General features: G+C 37.0%; 1 protein-coding gene across 1 annotated transcript in view; it reads right to left on the bottom strand.

Moving 5' to 3' along the window:
* SEL1L (SEL1L adaptor subunit of ERAD E3 ubiquitin ligase) overlaps positions 1-18,684 on the bottom strand; it is a 54,047-nt gene that overhangs the window by 17,261 nt on the left and 18,102 nt on the right. The window contains exons 4-12 of the mRNA XM_047861939.1: positions 13,830-13,997; positions 12,352-12,457; positions 11,174-11,336; positions 8,741-8,794; positions 8,591-8,650; positions 6,926-7,007; positions 6,403-6,557; positions 2,808-2,864; positions 735-803 (exon numbers count right to left, since the gene is read on the bottom strand). Of these exons, the coding sequence (XP_047717895.1) occupies positions 735-803; positions 2,808-2,864; positions 6,403-6,557; positions 6,926-7,007; positions 8,591-8,650; positions 8,741-8,794; positions 11,174-11,336; positions 12,352-12,457; positions 13,830-13,997 (914 nt within the window). The remainder of the gene's footprint in view (positions 1-734; positions 804-2,807; positions 2,865-6,402; positions 6,558-6,925; positions 7,008-8,590; positions 8,651-8,740; positions 8,795-11,173; positions 11,337-12,351; positions 12,458-13,829; positions 13,998-18,684) is intronic.

An 18,684-nucleotide genomic window follows, 5' to 3' on the forward strand; every position in this document is an offset into this window, starting at 1 on the left:
TGACTTCTCTATAAATATGAATACATTAAAATCAGCTCACGGATCAATCTCAAGAGGGGAAATCTTTAACTCAAGGTGAATCTTTTCTCTCACTCTATCCCAAGGCAGTCAAGTGGTTAAATTGCTTGGGATCAGTGATTAAATGAGAAAAAAGGAGTGTTATTACCAATATCTGCTTCCATTTCTCTTCCACCACTATTGTCCCCAGGGTAAGATAAAGGGTAGGTCTTAAGTTCAGGAAAAGAAAGAACTAAAAGGTTTCAAGCACTGAATGATCAGAGTAGTACCAGGTATGGAACATGATGAAAGGGCCAAAAGAAAGAAGAATAGAAAATTAATGCTTAAACAAAAATATATGAGGAATACCAATTTCTATGCTATAATAGATGGGATGTCTGAATGTAAAGTTCTCAGGCCCCAAATAACTTGCTGCAATTATGTGGCAAACACTGCTGAGATTTTTCTATTTGCAAGAATTTCTGTGACATATTTATTCTGAGCATCCTAACCTTAGGATTTGTTATAGATGAAGATACCCATTGGTTTATACTGTATTTGTTTTCAAAATAATGAAAAAGGAAGTTTTTCTTACTTTGCCACAAGACACAACATCCTTGCATTGGAAACTTCATTTCCACTTTATTTTTGGTAAACTGTAGATCCTAAATACAACATGTGCTTATTATGCAAACACCCCTTGCTGTTACATAATATGTTCACAGGACATACAGTACCTTTCCCAAGAAGGCCATAGCATGTGAATTGCCAGCATTGGCTGCTAAATTGAAGTAGTCAAATGCTCTCTGTGAGAAAAGAATTTATTAAGATAATTAGTTTTTATAGAATCTATCTGCCTTTGGCTTTTAACCAAAATAATTATTTCAGGAATAATTAAAAAATCTTGTAATATTGCAGTTATCTCAGTTTAAGTAAATAGCAACATGACATCTCTTGGCTGCTTAAGGTAGCCGCCCCCCCCCACCCGCCGAATCTCATATCCAATCCATCACTGAGTCCTGTAACTTTCACTACCAAATTCCTCTTGAATCCACCTACCATCCCCCACTACCACCATTCTAGGCTAAGCTACACTATCTTGCCCTGAACTTATGGATCACTCCCTTTCTTGATCTCCCTTGCTTTTTTTCTTGGGTCACCTAAAGCAACAGATATTTGTTGAGTTAATGCAGTTATATATTGGGAACTCAGTTTATTTCTTCTGTGAAGGTACTGAAAAAATTGATCACTGTGTGAATGTTTCACAAGTCGGCACCATACACCAAGAATATCCCAAAACTTGTATAAAAGGTATGCAGCAAACTCACCATCCAGAATTCTGTACCTGACATTTTTATTAACCGATTCATCTGGCCTAATGATATACATTTTAAAGACCTACAGACAATGAAAGCTGTCAAAATGCTGTCTGGAAAAAAAATTAAAAAAATAAATAATAATAAAGCATGGGTATCTGGTATAGTTTTAAGTGTACTCTTATCTAATTCTTAAAGTTGATGGGATATGGGAATGAAATACCCTTAATTAGAATATTTAACTGTTATGGCAGAATAACAATTTTATTAGTCTGACAAACATTTATCAAGCACTATGTACTAGATATTGTCAGATGCTGGGAATAAAGTGGCAAAGTCCATGCTCTTTTGCAACTTAGTTCTAGCAGAGGAAACAACTTAATTATATAATTAACACATTTACAATGGGAAAGGGCCATAAATACAGATTTTCAGAAACTGTAACTGTGGTACATGACCTATTCCTGGAATGGGGTTAGGGGTCCAGGGAGATATTTTGGGGTAAGAGACACTGGAATTGAATTCTTCAGGATAAGTAGGAATTAGTTACATAAAGAAAGGAAGTAGAATAACATTCACTCTATACAGAGAGACTAGTATTCCATAAATCCGGGGATAGGGAGGTTCTTGATATTTTCAAAGACCTGAGAAAAGGTCCATGTGCCTGTGACTCAAAAGGCCAGGTTTTGGTCTTTAAGTGACTGGAAATTATGGAGCACTCAAGAGTTTTAAGCAAGGGAACACAGTATCAGGTGTGTAGCTTACAAATACAGGCTACTGCTTAGCAAATGCAAGCAGGAGATGATTCACACAAGTGGTAGGTATACTGATAGAAGGGAAGAGATGAGAGAGATTTCGGGCATAAAGCAGACAAGAGCTGGTGACTGGATATAGACCTGACTGCTATAGTTGTATATTCCTTAACTGCTCACAACCTCAACAATGACTGTTCCTCAGTTCTATGAAATATTTTCTTTTATTTCTTTAATGTTTATTTATTTTTGAGAGACAGTGATAGAGTGCAACCGGGAAGGGGCAGAGAGAGAGGGAGACACAGAATCCAAAGCAGGAGCCAGGCTCTGAGCTGCCAGCCCGATGTGGGGCTTGAACTCATGAACTGTGAGATCATGACCTGAGCTGAAGCTGGATGCTGAACCAACTGAGCCACCCAGGCGCCCCTAAAATATTTTCTAATGGGAGTTTTAAGACATACTTCTATCACATACCTATAGGAAACCAAGACACTGTGTGTGTATTTTTGGCAGTATTGAGAACTAGGTTTCAGAATTAAAAAAGCCTTTCCCACCACTATGAGGTATAATCACATTTTTAGTCTTCAGCTTTCTCAGAGGTTAGTTGGATCTTAAAAGATCGTTTGTGAAGATTATCTAAATAACACAAACTTGATATTGTCATTGACTGACAAGAAATACATCTGGGGTATCATTTCCATCTACGACATGAAGTGCAAAGTCCCGGGAATAGGAAAGTTACCTGATGATTTTGTTCTACTCCACGGCCTCCGTGCAGATGCAGTTGTCCCAGACCAACCTGAAAATTAACAAAAATGAGAAGTAAATGGTAGCATCTGGTGTGTAATTACAATTACAAAAAGGTTTCTGTTCATCATTCAAAAATTTAAAGACTTAGTCTTAACTCCTGAAGATATTACTCTACTTTAACCTACATTTTCTAAGAACTGAAAATGCCTGCTTTTAATTACAAGGCATCTTTCTGAAATAAAACATTTATTGCAGGCAAACTAAAACTGAACTTGTCACCAGGGAACCTACTCTAAAGGAAACACTAAAGGATGTGCTTTAGGAGGTAGGAAATTTATCCTGGGAAGCCTAAAGATGCAGTAAGAAATAAAGAGCAATGGAAAGTTAAATTTGTGAGTAATCTAAATTATATGGACTGTATAAAATAATATCTTGTGGAATTCAAAAATTGACAGAATTAAAACATACAGAGTACTCTAAAGTTTGCACTGTCCAAGAAATGGTAAAAAGTGCTCATTCATACTAAACTTTGATAAACGAGTAGCAAAACAAAGTCCAACTATCACATTAGTAGAAGGGAGGAGAAGCAACAGAAAAAACACTCAAACCAAAAGAAGGTAAGAGAGGAGAGATAAAGCAGCATGGAAAAGCATAAGGAAAGAAGGCAAGCAAGATAGAAAATTTAAACTTGAATATATCACAAACTACTTTCAACTAAAAGACTGTCAGAATGGATAAAGATATAAAAGTAGTCTTCTGATGCTTCCAAGAGACGTATCTTAAGCACAAGAAGTTCAATACAAAAGAATACAGAAGACACTCCATGTAAATACTAACCAAAAGAAAGTGGCATAGCTAGAAGCAGGCAGAGTACAAAAGCAAAAAATATTTCTTGACATAAAAAGAGAACATTTCATGATGTGCAAACTAGTTTAACAAAAAGATAACAATATTAAGTCTAAGTGCACTCCACCTGGCCTAAAATACATAAATCAAAATTGACAGAACTACAAGAAGACAGAGACAAATCCACACCACAATGGGAAATTTATTTTATTTATTTATTTATTTATTTTTTAATTTTTTTTAACGTTTATTTATTTTTGAGACAGAGAGAGACAGAGCATGAACGGGGGAGGGTCAGAGAGAGGGAGACACAGAATCCGAAACAGGCTCCAGGCTCTGAGCTGTCAGCACAGAGCCTGACGCGGGGCTCGAACTCACGGACCGCGAGATCATGACCTGAGTCAAAGTCGGCCGCTTAACCAACTGAGCCACCCAGGCGCCCCTCACAATGGGAAATTTAAACAATACTGTCTCAGCACTGGACAGAAAAAGCAGACAAATTCAGTAAGGATTCACAAGATGTGAACAATAGCATTAAGAAACATGACTCAACTGACACACAAAGAACACTATACCCAAAGACTGGAAAATTCATATTCTCTTCAGCATACAATATTTGCCTAAACTGACCAAGTGATGGATCATAAATCAAGTGTCAGGACATCTGAAACAACTGAAATCATGCAGAGTATATTCTGACCATGGTGGATTAAGCTAGAACTCAACAAAAAAGTAGAAAATCCCTATTTATATGAAAACTAAGCAATTCACTTCTAAATTTACACATGGGTCACATATGAATATATGAGAGAATATTGAGAATATGACAGCGGGAGAATGTATTTTACCAGATATCAAGATCCATTAAAGCTACAGAAATTTAAGACAGTACTGGCATAAGACATGCAAGAGAATATGCACAGAGCATTATTTGCAATAGCCCAAATCTGGGGAGGAGTAAAGTGGGTAGGTAAGCTGTGGGATTTTATACAATGAAATAACCACAGGGTAATGTAAATGAATTACAGCTACATGAAAACACATGGATTGATTTCATAAACAATGCTGAGCAAAACAAGCTGATTCCAAAAAATATGTAGGATTTTTTTTTTTTTTCACATAAAATTCAAAACCAGGCCAAACCAATCCATAGTGTTAGAAGTCAGTTCAGTGGGTTACCCCTGGGGAAGAGGGGGCTCTGGGATGCTAGCTGTGCTACACAGGATACTCACTTGGTGATAATTCAGGGGGCTGTATGCTTCAGATTTATGTACTTTTCTATATTAAGGTCATAATTCAAGTAGTAAAAAGAAGTAAATGATACATAATACCACATATGGATTTTTTTCACTTGAGTTTTCCACTGAATACACTGAAGTATTCTATATTCTACATAGTTTTTTAATGGTTGCATAAAATTCCATCACATGGAAGTGTCATATTTGAAATAAGTAGTTCCCTATTTTGAGGCATTTAGATGGTTTTGAATTTTAACTGGTTTCTCATATAAAAGAAAGATGTTTAATTAGACAAGATAACTATTATAATTTCCATAAGCTAAGATTTAGATATTCCACTGCAGGTTTTCTTTTAAATTTAAAAAATTTTTAATGTTTATTTATTTTTGAAAGAGAGAGAAAAAGAGCAGAGGAAGGGCAGAAAGAGAGGGGGAGAGAGGATCTGAAGTGGGCTCTGTGCTGACAGCAGAGAGCTGGATGTGGGGCTTGAACTTACGAACTGTGAGATCACGACTGGAGCCGAAGTTGGACGCTTAACTGACTGAACCACCCAGGTGGCCCGTTTTTCTGTTTGTTTGTTTGTTTTGTTTTTTAAACCTAAGATTCCCTTCTGTTAAGTCTCAAAATTAATTGTTCTCAAAAAGTATCTAGTGTTTATCTCTAAATTTCTAAATCAGAAAAGATCTGTTAAATTTCATAGAAAAAAACAGGCAGATGTTGAAGTTCTCCTTTTTGTTTTAGGATTATCAAATAACCCATGAAATAACAAATTATACATGGTGTTTTGATTGATATACTGTACAATTTACATTGAACTGGGCTACTTCAGTTGATGACCTTGAGGAAATTATGGTCTACGACAAGCAAAGGAAACATGAACAGTAAATGGCTCTGAAGGGCATCTGAAATTACAAATGTTCCAGAGACTTTCTGTTTAAAAAAAGTAGCAGTTTTCATCCTTGAGGACTCTAATAAGAGCCTCATCATCTGTAAAACTCTGCTCTTTTCAAGCAATGGTTTTCAACTGTGGTGCAATTACAGGGCCAGCTTCTAGGAACACATGCCTAGTCTACATCCCAGATGAATCCTAACGGAAATGGAAATGTTTTTTTTTTTTTTAAAGTTTATTTGAGAGAGAGAGTGAGCACATAAGCCAGGCAGGATTAGAGAGAAGGAGAAAGAGAATCCCTAGCAGTCTCCACGCCATCAGCACACAGCCCAATGAGGGGCTTGAACTTACGAACCATGAGATCATGACCTGAGCTGAGATCAAGAGTCGATGCTTGACTGACTGCGCCACCCAGGCGCCCCCCAAATGGAACTTTTTTTAAAGTACCAAGAGTCCTACACTCTAAAAAAAACAAAAAAAGCTCCTCCAGTGATTCTAATATATAGTTAGTAATCGCTCAGAGCAATAAAAATGTTTCTAATAGATGTAAGTTCTTGCCCGAGACTATAATATAAAATGCAGTAAGATATACCGTGAGATGTTTAAATACATACCTGTGCCTGTACATCACCTTTTTCAGCTAGGAACTGATAATACTGAATCAAATCTTCTTCCAGCATTCCACTATTCATTCCTGGATTTTCCACCTCGTCAGGCAGCCGTATTCTCTGTACTACTGAGCCTCCTGTCAGTGAGATGTCACTAGCAACTGAAACAAGGGGACGAAGTAATAACATGGAGGAAGGTCAGAAGCATTGTTCCACAGAAAAAAGTATCATTTCAGCTGCCAAATGTTGACAGACCTTATGCAAACAGTAATCTACAGATTACAAAATAGTAATCTACAGAAGCCCAGTTTTTTCAACAAACTATTTAAGAAGTGGAATCCAAAGCACGTGTGCACATACACACACAAGTTCTTAGTCAACTAGGGTAAAGACCATTCCACTTAAGAGAGTCAGTCACGGTTATTTCAAGTAGTACAACAAAAATAGATGTATTTAAAGTTAAATCCATTTTGGTTTTTGTTTCTTTTGATACGGTGAAAGGCAAAAAAAAAAAAAAAAAAATAGATACCATGATTGGCAACAAGACGATAGTGAGTCAGTGCCGATTCACAGCTCTGGAGGACTCCGATGCCGGCCCAGTACCGGTAACCCTGTGAGACAATCTCTGGTGAGAAGCCTGCGGTTTCACTGGAGCTCTCGTTGTAACAAAGAAAGCCACCTGCACTCAGGATGTAATTCTACGGTTCCTTGATCCCAGTACATCACCACCTCATTCATCCTGAGTTTTAAGTTCGGCAACTCCAACAACTAGACTATAGCTAAACACTAGGAAATAATGAAGTTCCCACAGAAATCAAAACAGATGCCATGAACCTTATGCATGAACTCTGCGTATCTAATGTGTAAAAGAAAATTACTTGGGCTCTTGCTAAGAACACATTCTAATCTTATTTTAGACAGGATTTTAACCAAAACAGGGTTGATTTACTAAACCAGCAAAGAAGCAACAATTAGCAAAACAGGGAAAACAAACGATTACTGGATGCAGGCAAAGACACCAGCAAATAATGATTTCAGAATGAGGGGGAAGATAGTGAATTATAAAGAACATTAGACGCAAAGTAGAGCCTCTTGAGTCGTTTAGCACAGACTCAACTTTACAACTGTCACAATCCTTAGGGCATTATCGTATAATTACGTGTATAATATTTCATGTTTTTATCCTGTAGCCATTATTTAAGAAGATTGGTAAATTAAAAAAAGTTATCTGTAAAAAATATTTAACATACTTTTGCCACACAAAAATAAATGCTTCAAATTTCTGGAAAATTCATCTAAAAGCAACTTTTCAATTACTGTTTGAGGAATAAATGTGACCACAGATGAAAAAACCAATGGGAAAAAAAAGCTGCAGAACTAGTGAGGAATGTTTCAGAAAGCTAGAGCAACATCCTTGTTTTTCAGTGGCTTTAACTACTTCAGCAGTTTGTGTCTGTCACAGACAAGGTCCAAGCTCCTTGGCAGGATGTAGAGTTCACTTACGTGATTCCTGATGCACTTCCTGGCATTCTCCTCTCCAGCCACTAAAAAGCTTGTATTTTCTTGCAAGCACCATGTTTCCTTGTCGCTGTCCCTCTGTACATATTGCTTCTGCTATCTGGATGCCCTTCCACTTCTTTTCACTCACTGCTGTTTATCCCTCAAAAGTTACTTTGTTTCTTTCCTCAGAAAGAAACTTTCTTTTAACCTCTTTTTAACCTCTTTCCTTTAACCTCTCCTTCTGACACCAGTGTGAATTAAGTGCCTTTCTAGGTGATTCTTGTACTGTAATGATCTCCTTACTCGTGTGAATATAAATGTAAAACAAATCAATGTTCAATGGAAAATCAATTAAATGTAAAATCTGTGAAAACTCAACCTAGGAAATGATTCTGACAAACAAGCTTCCAACTTACAGAAAAAAAAAAAGAGCCATTTATCAGATCTCTATTTTAAGGGCAATCAGCCAAACTAATAATTTTAAAGAGAAACTGTGGACTCTACAAATTTTCATCCACATGTAGATTCAAGTGTTATATCTGTTAATAAGAATTTAAAGGACGTTCAACTGAATATTTGATTTGAATGAATATAAGCAGATCTCGTTCATGAAAGCTAGAAAAGTTATGGCTCCTCAAAACCCAAACATTCTGCTACTCAATGTTTCTAAGTCTTCCCCTGAAATCTTACTTACCAAAACCATGTGTGCTATCAGGTTGCCCCCAAGAGCTCCAAAAGTGTAATACACGAGGGCCTGTGAAAGAACAAAAGACACTTAACTGATCATAGGCACACACTGACCCAATTCAAATTGTTGCACATGATAAAGTTTTCATATTATTACCTTTGCCTGACTTGAATTGACACCAAGTCCAGAGGCATAGAGAAAGCCAAGGGCCTGAAATAAAATGATAAAAGTAAGAATTCTTCCCTAGTGGAAGTGTATCCAGCAGAGACATGGTTTTATGAACTACGAAAAGACGCAACAATCTTTAGATGCTGAAAGACTTGAATCCCCAAGTATGTACAACCGTGTACATACTGAGTCATAGAGACTCAGAAATGCTTTCAAGGTTTTACACAATGAAATACAACTTTAAACAAATAGTCTACCTTGAAGATTAAAGACAACTTAGTAAAATATTAACTAGAAAAACAAAGCTGAACACAAACGTGGCTTTTACTATATCTTGATCAATAGCTATTTTGAGAACCAAACAGCCCCTATAATGATATAGTGATCAACACATTACCTAGCAAAGGAGAAAACACAATGAAAATGGTAAGACACTACCAAGATAAACTATCCTAGCAATAAAAAGGGGCAGCAAGGGTCAAGTTGAAGGGGTCAACAGAGAAAGGTCACTTTACAATGCTAAAGCACGCACACTTTTTCATTAAAAAACAACAACAAAAAAAAACCCCAAAACAAAAAACCCCAACCAACCAAAACATGCATTGGTAAGGTTCTAATCTTTGCCTTCTGAGGACAATCCTTGATGACACAAAAGTATAAGCTAAAGTTAGAAAGGCAGATATATCACCTGCCAGTGCTCATCAAAATCTATGAGCTCTTTTATATTTCCCAGCCTCCCTTGTACTTGGGTGGGGCCACATGTCTAGGATGCGGCAAAAAGAGATGTGAACCATTTTTAGGTGTGGCCATTAAAAACTTTCCAGAGAATCCTCCAGCCCTCACTTCTCCTTTCATGATGGCTCAAAGCCCTACGTTTCAGACGGTTGCAGCTATGTGGCAGAAGCAGCCCTTGACTGAGTCACCATCTGGAAGACAGGACGCAGGCAGGGGAACTGCACCGACCCTGGCATGCACAAGGAATAACTCTCTGTAGTGCTGAGCCACTGTGATTTGGGGGCTGTGTCTGTTACATCAGCTAGAATTAATTACCACAGAGAGAGTGTTTTGCAATGTACAACATAAAGCACCGTGGCACGGTAAGGTGCTATTATTAGAGGGAAAAGATGCCTTAGAAGAAAAACCATACTTCAGAGCCAAATGTGTCTGCAGATAAAGAATGTATGTGTGAATTTTATATAAAATGACTTACACAAAGAAGGGAAAAAAAGCTTTGAAAACAAAGGAGGAACAGTTAACATATAACCTGTTTATAAATTAAACCACAACCATGTTAGAGCTGCAGACTGGTTAGGTATTCGGTCCTACAGAAGACTATGGTCACAATTCCTGTTATTGTTTACACAGTCTGAAAACAGACCTCCTCTGTGACTAGAAATTTTATATTTAAGCACATCCCATACCTTCAATAAACCTGAATTATTGAGAGCATTTAAAAGAAATGGGGTGGCCCCCTAAATCCAGCTGTCAATCTTACTATTACCAAGGGGAATTAAGCAGGTATCATGTACCAACTGGTGTGATGCAGTCTGGGATACAGAGCACCCCTCATAAGGCAGTCTGGGCCAAAAGTATTTTCCTAGTGTTCATCAGCCTTTAGCTGTGACATCCTCTGTAGGAAACAAAGATGAAAAATGGGTCCTGTTTCTAACACAGATAAGAAAGAAAAGTGGGAACTGTGCTAGCAATAAAGACCAAATATAAAGTGTAGTCCTAGGCTGGATGCTGCTTTGGACAAAACAAGTATAAAGAAAATGTTTTGGTTCAACACCCTATGAATACTGTGTGGGTATTACATTTACCAGAGTGAACCAGTGAGGGCTATTCACTGGATGAGCAAGTAATGGAACAGAAGACTGTGCATCTCGTTTTAATAAAAAATTCACAGTAAAAATACACAAAGAGAAAGGTCAAGAAGGGTGTGCATACAGTAACATGTTACCAATGTTCAGATCTGGGTGGTACAGATAGGATGCTTACTTTCTTAGTATTTTTTAATTTGTATTTCTAGTTTCCTATAATGGACATGTACTATAATGAACATTTAAAAAACCACCAAGATTACCAAAAGCTGCAGCATCTGAAGTTTAGAAAAAGGGCAGTGGGGAGTGACTTCAGATAAAAAAAAAATAATCACCTTCATGTTTCACTCTTTACAGATTGAATTTGGAAAACTACAAATATAATTGTGGTAAGATGCAATCTCAAGAACGCCGTAGGTGACCACAAGTGTTCTCAGATTAAGGAGAAGATTGGTAAAATGATCTGCTGCAAAATTAGTATTTAAAGATATTCTACCTCACAGCCATCCTTACTAAAGGAAGGCAGACCACCGAGAGTAAACTGCTGTGAAAATAAACAAGTGCTGTGTGCCAAGAGATTCTGCTGTGGAAGTGCACTTACAGTTTGTCCCTTAGGAGAGCCTTCCTCAGTCAGTTTCTCAAACATCTCTTTAGCTGCCTGGATATTCTGTGTCAGGTAATCACCAAACAAAAGAGCATATGACACTCTCTCCAGGGCCTTGGTATGGTTCATGCCTGCTGCCTTTTGAAGATACCGATAGGCTCTTTAAACATAAGCAATTAAAAAACAAAACAAAACAAATTAGCAATATTTTGGAACTACTATTAAAAAAAAAAAAAAATATATATATATATATATATATTTTTTTTTTTTTTTGACAAAATCTGGGGCGACTGGCTGGCTCAGTCAGAAAAGCATGTAACTCTTGATCTTGGGGTTCTGAGTTCGAGCTCCACATTGGCTGTAGAGATTACTGAAATAAAAAAACTTGAAGAAGTTTTTTTTTTTTTTTTTTTACAAAAGCTAAAATGCAGAAAAATTAATTTCCCTGTTCTATAGAATCCTTCTGATATTTGATTTCTACTAAATTGTGTTACTTATATATGTAGAAAGCATTCTGGCTACTTTTGTTTTTATATAAAGTACCAGTTCTGTTATTCCAATATTTTAGAACAGTCTAATTTTAAAAATTTCTATTAAGAAAGTTATCTAGATTTGCAATGACAAATTATAATAATGTGGTATCCAGTAAATAATCCAATGATAACCATGGCAATTTTCTTTTAAAATCTTTGCACAGACTATAACAAAAGTCAGCTAAAACTAAAAGTAAGGCACATAAAATGTTGGAAGACAGTCAACTCATTTCATATTCTTTCCAAATTCCTAAATTCTAGTCTTTGTCTGCAAGACAATTACAAAGCAAAAACAAAAAAACAAAACACCTGACAACAATTCCTTTTGTTTTACGTCATTTTGAAATCTGAACAGTGTAGGTATTCTTGGCTCTCAGAAACTATTACAGCTTTAATCAGTTCCCTTTTGCTATTGTTCATTCTTGTGACGAGTATTTATAATGTTTTAATCCCAACAAGCTGAAATCTGATAAAAGTAATGGCCCTAATATCCATATTTCATAGTAGGTTTTCTTATAGTACAACTTAAGAAATCCTGTCTTTGGGAGTAGACTTCAAAAAGAAAATAAATACCACACTTTAGCTTTTTATCTCAGTAATGGCCTGTGTTAGGGGAGGAATGGACTTGGTAGTGCTACCTACTCTCGTTTTTGGCTTTTCTTATTGCTTCCATTGAGGATTTTCATCCCAGTCTGGTACATCACTTCTGCTTCCTGCATTTGCCGTCTTTTAGCAGCCTCTTCTTCAGCTAAAAACAAAATGTCAGATGCTTTTAAATATATTTTAATTTTATACCAGTTATGTATCAAACATCAGTATACATTTTCTGTTGGGTAGTCATACAAACACAATATTTCACTATTTCCATATCTGACTTTAAAGACACATGGTTTTTGTGTGTAGCCTTTATCTGACAAAAGAGGACTTAAAAAAAAAAAACTCATTGAAATCACTTTCTTGTAAAGAAAGCAATTATCAACCTGTTTTTGGAAGGTGCTTTCCTGCCAGTAATTATAAAACTTTTTATATAATTCAAACTAAAATTCCAGGAGGGCCTTATGATTATATACCAAGGTGAGCTAAAACCAGGACAGAAGAAGAGTAAAAAACAATAGTCAGAAAAATACTGTTGTAGTCAAAGTACTCTTTAGCCTTACCTGAAAGGTTGCATCCTTACAAGGAGAAGATATCTGACTAATTACATAACAAAAAATAAAAAGGATTTTTATTAAACAGAGATCTTGATTTAATATTCAAGTTCTCTGTACTTCCCAGTGTAGTGATATAACACTGGAAATCATAGCATTGGTATAGATGTCCCCCAAATTATTTTGCTACTATACTGGAGCATTTTAGCAGAAATCTAGAACTCGTCAAGAGACATTTGAATATTTTGTTAGGAATATTTATAGAAATAGAAGAGACTACTTCTTGTAATATAACAACAAAATTTGATGTATTAAACAGGAATACCTAAATCATACTGGCCCACATCTGAAGGTAGACTATATGTGGTGATATCTCTAAGGAATGCCTAAATATTCTATCAGAACCAGTACTTTGAAAATGTTACCTGGTAACAAAGGAGGTATGTTCAAGGTTTTCTGTTGTTCTTTGACAGAAAGTTTTACCTGAAAACACGGCTTGCCTTTAGAGGCAATACTGACATTAACTGTTTCAGGCAGTTAAATATACTGTATCTACCAAATATTCCCTTAGCACAGCACATTCCACTCAAAGTTATTTTAAAAAGGTATTATTTTTCTTCTAAGCGCTATTAATTAACCTTCAACATAATGTTCTGTTTCCGTCATTGCCAAAAAATGTTTTACATTAATTAATTTAGCAGCCTGCCCGAGGGTTTACAGGACAACCTGTGCACACCAACGGAAAATCACCTCTAAATAAAACACAAGTGGGATACACCGCCCAAGTGACAGCCTGGAAGTAAGTACACCGCAAGCTTCCTACTCATAAGTTTAGTCTTTAGGACCATAACTATATCATCAGCACTGACCACTTCTGATCAAGGTGGGAAAAGAATGGCTAGAAAAAAGCCTTAAAAATGTTATGCAAGACCTAGAGCAATGTGGACACGCCTCCTACTGAACAATACTTACTTTCACAAAAGCCCCACTTTTCATCTGCCTTGTAGTCATAGGTTGTAGCACACCATAATCTGCCATCTTCCCTCCCATCTGATGTACATTCATCATATTCCTTATCCAGGAACAGGAAAGGGAAGTGGCAGGGCTCCCCATGTGCTGTGCCTTCGATGGCGGTCAAAGCTGAAAAGATAAGAAAGAACTCTAAACATGAAGAGCACCTCTGGTATTCATGGATTTAATACTGTGCATTCTAATGATTAGAATCTGAAGACAAAAATACATGATTTAAAATAAATGGGGAACACGAAAGGGTCAGCATCAATTTTCTGTAGGGACGATTTAAGGGTGGGTCAACTTAGTGGACATGGCTGATTGACTACCCAGCTCTGTATCTAGCTTAGAATCTCTGAAGGTCTTGAGAGATGATAACCTTGGAATGTTAAGAGTCTACTGCAAAACTCCCAGCTAACTAGTGAGCAAAAAACAAGGCAAATGCAACCGAATTAATTCCACTGTTCAGCACAACTCTTTTTTCTATCTGAATGTTGTAATTAAATTTCTTTAGTAGTATAAAGTTATACAGGTAAAGTTAATCACTCATGTACACCTCTGTGATCCGACAGCATTTTATCAGAGTACTTATCATATGTGCTGAGGTTCTTTCTTTCCATATTCTAGCTTCCATTAGACCCCGAGCTTGTTAAAAGTAAAGACCATATCTCTAATTTGTTCTTAAGCTCTGAGTATCCTCTCGGTGCTGGAAATTATGCCAGGTGCTGGAAACGAGGTGGAGCAGAGGTCTCTGCTATACACAACTTACCGCCTAGCAAGGAAGAGAGACATTAAACAAAAGTATGATCTATGTTATGAAAAGGAAAGCCTCCCGTCAGGAACTGAGGTTTATACTGAACTTCATGGATATGTAGGAGACGAGGGTGGATGAACTGCTTCAGGGTGGGGTGGGAGAAGTATTATAGACAGAGAGATCCTTGTGCACTGAGAATCAAACGAAAGACAGCATGGTACAGCAGAAAAATTACAACAAGTTCAGTATGTCAGAACATGCAGTGTGAGTGCCAAGGGGGATGAGAGAAGAGGTTAAAAGCTAAAGTGGCCTGAAGAAGCCAGAGTAGGAAGGCCCTGACAAATCTAATTAAGGAGCCTGGACTTTATCCTGAGAACAATGGAAATTCACTTAAGAGTTTTAAACAGGAGTGACATGCTCATATTTGCATTTTTATTAAGAGAGTGGAAAATGGAATAGAGAGAAACAAGGCTGGATGCAAGGTGACCAGTTTAAAGGTTGTGACAGCAGTCTAAATGAGTGGTAATGGTAGCCTGAAGAGGACAATGGAATGAAAGAAGTGGATGTACTCAAGTGATCCAAGGAAGTAGAAACAGTATCACTTACTGACTAGGTAGATGAGAGGGGAGAGGAGTCATGGAACACTCCTAGGTATTAGGCTTCAGGAAGTGAGGAGATGGCTGTCTTCACTAAGAGAACACTAAAGGAGGAGGTTATTGGGTAGGGATGAAACGGATCAGGGGCAAGTTAAGTTTTGATCCTGCTACATTCAAAGTGACTACAAAAAAAACAAAAACAAGATGTCTTAAGACAACTGGAGGAAGTTCTCCAGTTCCCAGATATACTGGAGGCCAACAGTATGCATAAGAATGCCAAATGAGAAGTAGAGGAGAAGACCAGCGGGCCAGGGTTGAGCCTAGAAGCATACATGGTTAAGTGTGAGTACATGTCAACTTCCACTGGTTGATTTTACATGGAGAATTTAATTAGGCAGCAGAGCTTAGTGATTAAGAGTAGAGATTCTGGAGTTAGAATGCCTGATTCAAATTCTACTGCTTATTAGCCGTGCACTTTGAGCAAATTATTTAATTTCTTCATTTATCTGTAAAATTATTTGCAGATAACTGCCTTATCTACAAATAGAAATAATAGTCCTTGCTGCATAGAGTTATTCACAAAGATGAACTGAAATAATACATGTAAAGGACCCACCATGGTGCCTGCCACTTAAGGTAATAAGCATTCAAGAGATGGCAACTGCTATTATTACAGGCACACCTGCTCTGAAAGGCTAGAAATGTGCTCTCCTTCTTTCCAGGGCAAAGAAGAGTACATATGAAGATACTAATTTGAAAACTATTTTCAGTGAGTTATAAACGGCAAAATAAGGGGTGCCTGGGTGGCTCAGTGGGTTGAGCATCTGACTTCGGCTCAGGTCATGATCTCATGGTCTGTGAATTTGAGCCCCGTGTCGGGCTCTGTGCTGACAGCTCAGAGCCTGGAGCCTGCTTCTGATTCTGTGTCTCCCTCTCTCTCTGCCCCTCCCCTGATCATGCTATGTCTCTCTCTGTCTCAAAAATAAAAACATTAAAAAAATTCAAAATAAATTTCAAATGGTTTACCAGCAGGTAAATGTCATTCACTATCCTGGTAATTACTACCAGGGACAAATACTTTGACCTGTCCATGTTTATAACAAATGATCTTTAGTACAGCATATAAGCTGTGCTAAAGTGTCCTTTAGTAACAGCCCTATAGGGGTAACTTTAACTACAGAGTTTGAAAAAGGCACTCCTATGCACTGCTACTAGATTCAAATTTGCTTGAGAAAAATAGTATCTGTAAAACAGTAGTTTGTAAACTTGAATTTCAAATTAAATAATGTAATAGGTTAAAAGAATACTTAATTTTTGCTATGATAATAGAAATAAAAAAAATAGCTTGTCCTAAGAATTCTAATTTGTCAAAGCTTTCTAAGGGGTGCAAATAAATGAAAGAATTCTCTTTCATGTGATGAAACTATACGCCAGCAAAGAAACTGGAAAGAACCCAAAGGTTTTTGGCAACAAAGGGTTTTAACCCAAGGCTGATTCAGCACTAACTTAAGTAGAAAGAAACCCCAGGGTGCATGTACTTCACCAATTTAGTTAAAGTGAATCTCGGTCTAAATAATGTGTTTATTAGTAAGTAACTAGAAAGAAAATTTGTATCTCTCAGCTACATTCTCTAAGCCAAATCACAACAGGGAGTTGCTACTACCTTTTAAACTGGTTGTAAAGTCTTCTAAAAGTTCCTGACCAGGACTTGCTAGTTCTAAGTCAATTATCTCAAGTAGATATTCTTACAATAGCATTATTATTCAGTTAATTTTCTTTCCATGAAGATATTCTGCAAGAGTTTCAAAGCTATCATTTAAAAAACTGCCACAAAAACAGTACCAGCTTTAAAAACAATGGTAATCACTGCTCTGGTGCAATGAAGCAGACTGATTATGCAATTTAAGTTAATGATACCAGTAGTCAAACCTGACAAAATGAAAGGGGGAAAATGTGTCCTTAAGTCAATTCTGCACCTTCCTGTGAAAAATCACATTTTTAGAGGATTCATATTTTGACTCTACAATGATGACACAGTACCACTATCTAAACCCTGACAGTAAGATTTTTATGATTTATGTTATATGAAAACTTACGATAATTAACAGACTGCTTTATATTTATACTAGTAAGGATTTGCTCTTGCAAAGTCAGTAAAAATCATTCAAGATAGCTAGAAAAAGTTAAAAAAAAAAAAGACAATCTAAAACAACCACCCCAAGCCTGAAATTATTCAGCACTGGCCACAGTCTGGGTATATGGGAACCTTCATACTGCTGGCAGGAGTATTAATTAGTACAACCTTTTCACGAGGCACCTTTATAAATACCTATTAGCATTTAAATGGTCCATACCTTTGGATCCCATTTTTCCACTTCTAGGATGTTTACTTGTAAAAATGCTCCCAATAAGGATGCAAAGAGATATGTGTAAGAGAGTGTTTGTATATAAAGATATAAAACCAACAAGAACTCAAAGGTCTATCAATAGGAGATTGGTTAAATCAGCGACAGTGTGGCCATTACACGAAAACCTGGGCAGCAATACAGATGGAAGGTCACTGGGGAGGAGTGTAGATGGAGCAGAAGATCAAAGTCTGGGTGTCAGGGCAATCTTGTATTTGAAGGTCAGGCAGATTCCAGGGAACCAGCAGCTAAGTGAAGAAACTATCTTCAGAGTATGGAAAAATATGTGAGGGGTCAGTAAAATGAGGACCAAGAACTGACCAAGTATCCAGCAATGAGAATGTGACTAGAGCACAGTGGATTGACAGACAGTTCTTGAGGGGATTAGAGCATCCCTGGAGTCAGATGAGAGAATGGGAAGAGAGGAAGTGAATAAAGACAACTCTTCCAAAGAACAATGTTAGAAAGGGGAGTAGGGAAGGAGGGAGGTTGCTAGAAGGGGTTTTGGTTTTTAAAATATAAGCATGTCTGAATGCTGATGGAAAGAACCCAAGAGAGAGGGAGCAATGGAAGTTCGGCTAGAATGATGCTATATGAACTGAATTAAATGTCCTGGGAATAGCAACACCCAATAGCTTTCCCTCATTTCTAATGGTAAAATCAAAATGAAACCCAAAAAAGTCAACTTCTTGATCCATAAAGATAAAAGCAAAGGATTTAGTTTTGCAAATTTCTCATCTTAGGAGCTTTTACACTGCCAGTAAAGACTGATACTGTATCTGTAAGTTTAGATAAGTGCTCTATTAATAAGAAAACTACTTAATCATGCTGCTTGTTTGAAGCTATCTTGCACTTCCACTTCCAAGCATACAACAGTAAGTAGAATTTTAGTCAAATATATTTGTAGTAGAAAATAGTTGAAATGCAATCACTTAATCTTAAAAAGCTATCAACCATATAGTGTTGAACCATATAGTGTTCATCAATTTTAGTAAACACCAAGATAAAAACTCAACCAACCAACAAACTGAGGGTTGATGGGGCGTGGGAGGGAGGGGAGG

This window comes from Prionailurus viverrinus, chromosome B3 (genome assembly GCF_022837055.1).
Source record: "Prionailurus viverrinus isolate Anna chromosome B3, UM_Priviv_1.0, whole genome shotgun sequence".
Lineage (NCBI taxonomy): Eukaryota > Metazoa > Chordata > Mammalia > Carnivora > Felidae > Prionailurus > Prionailurus viverrinus.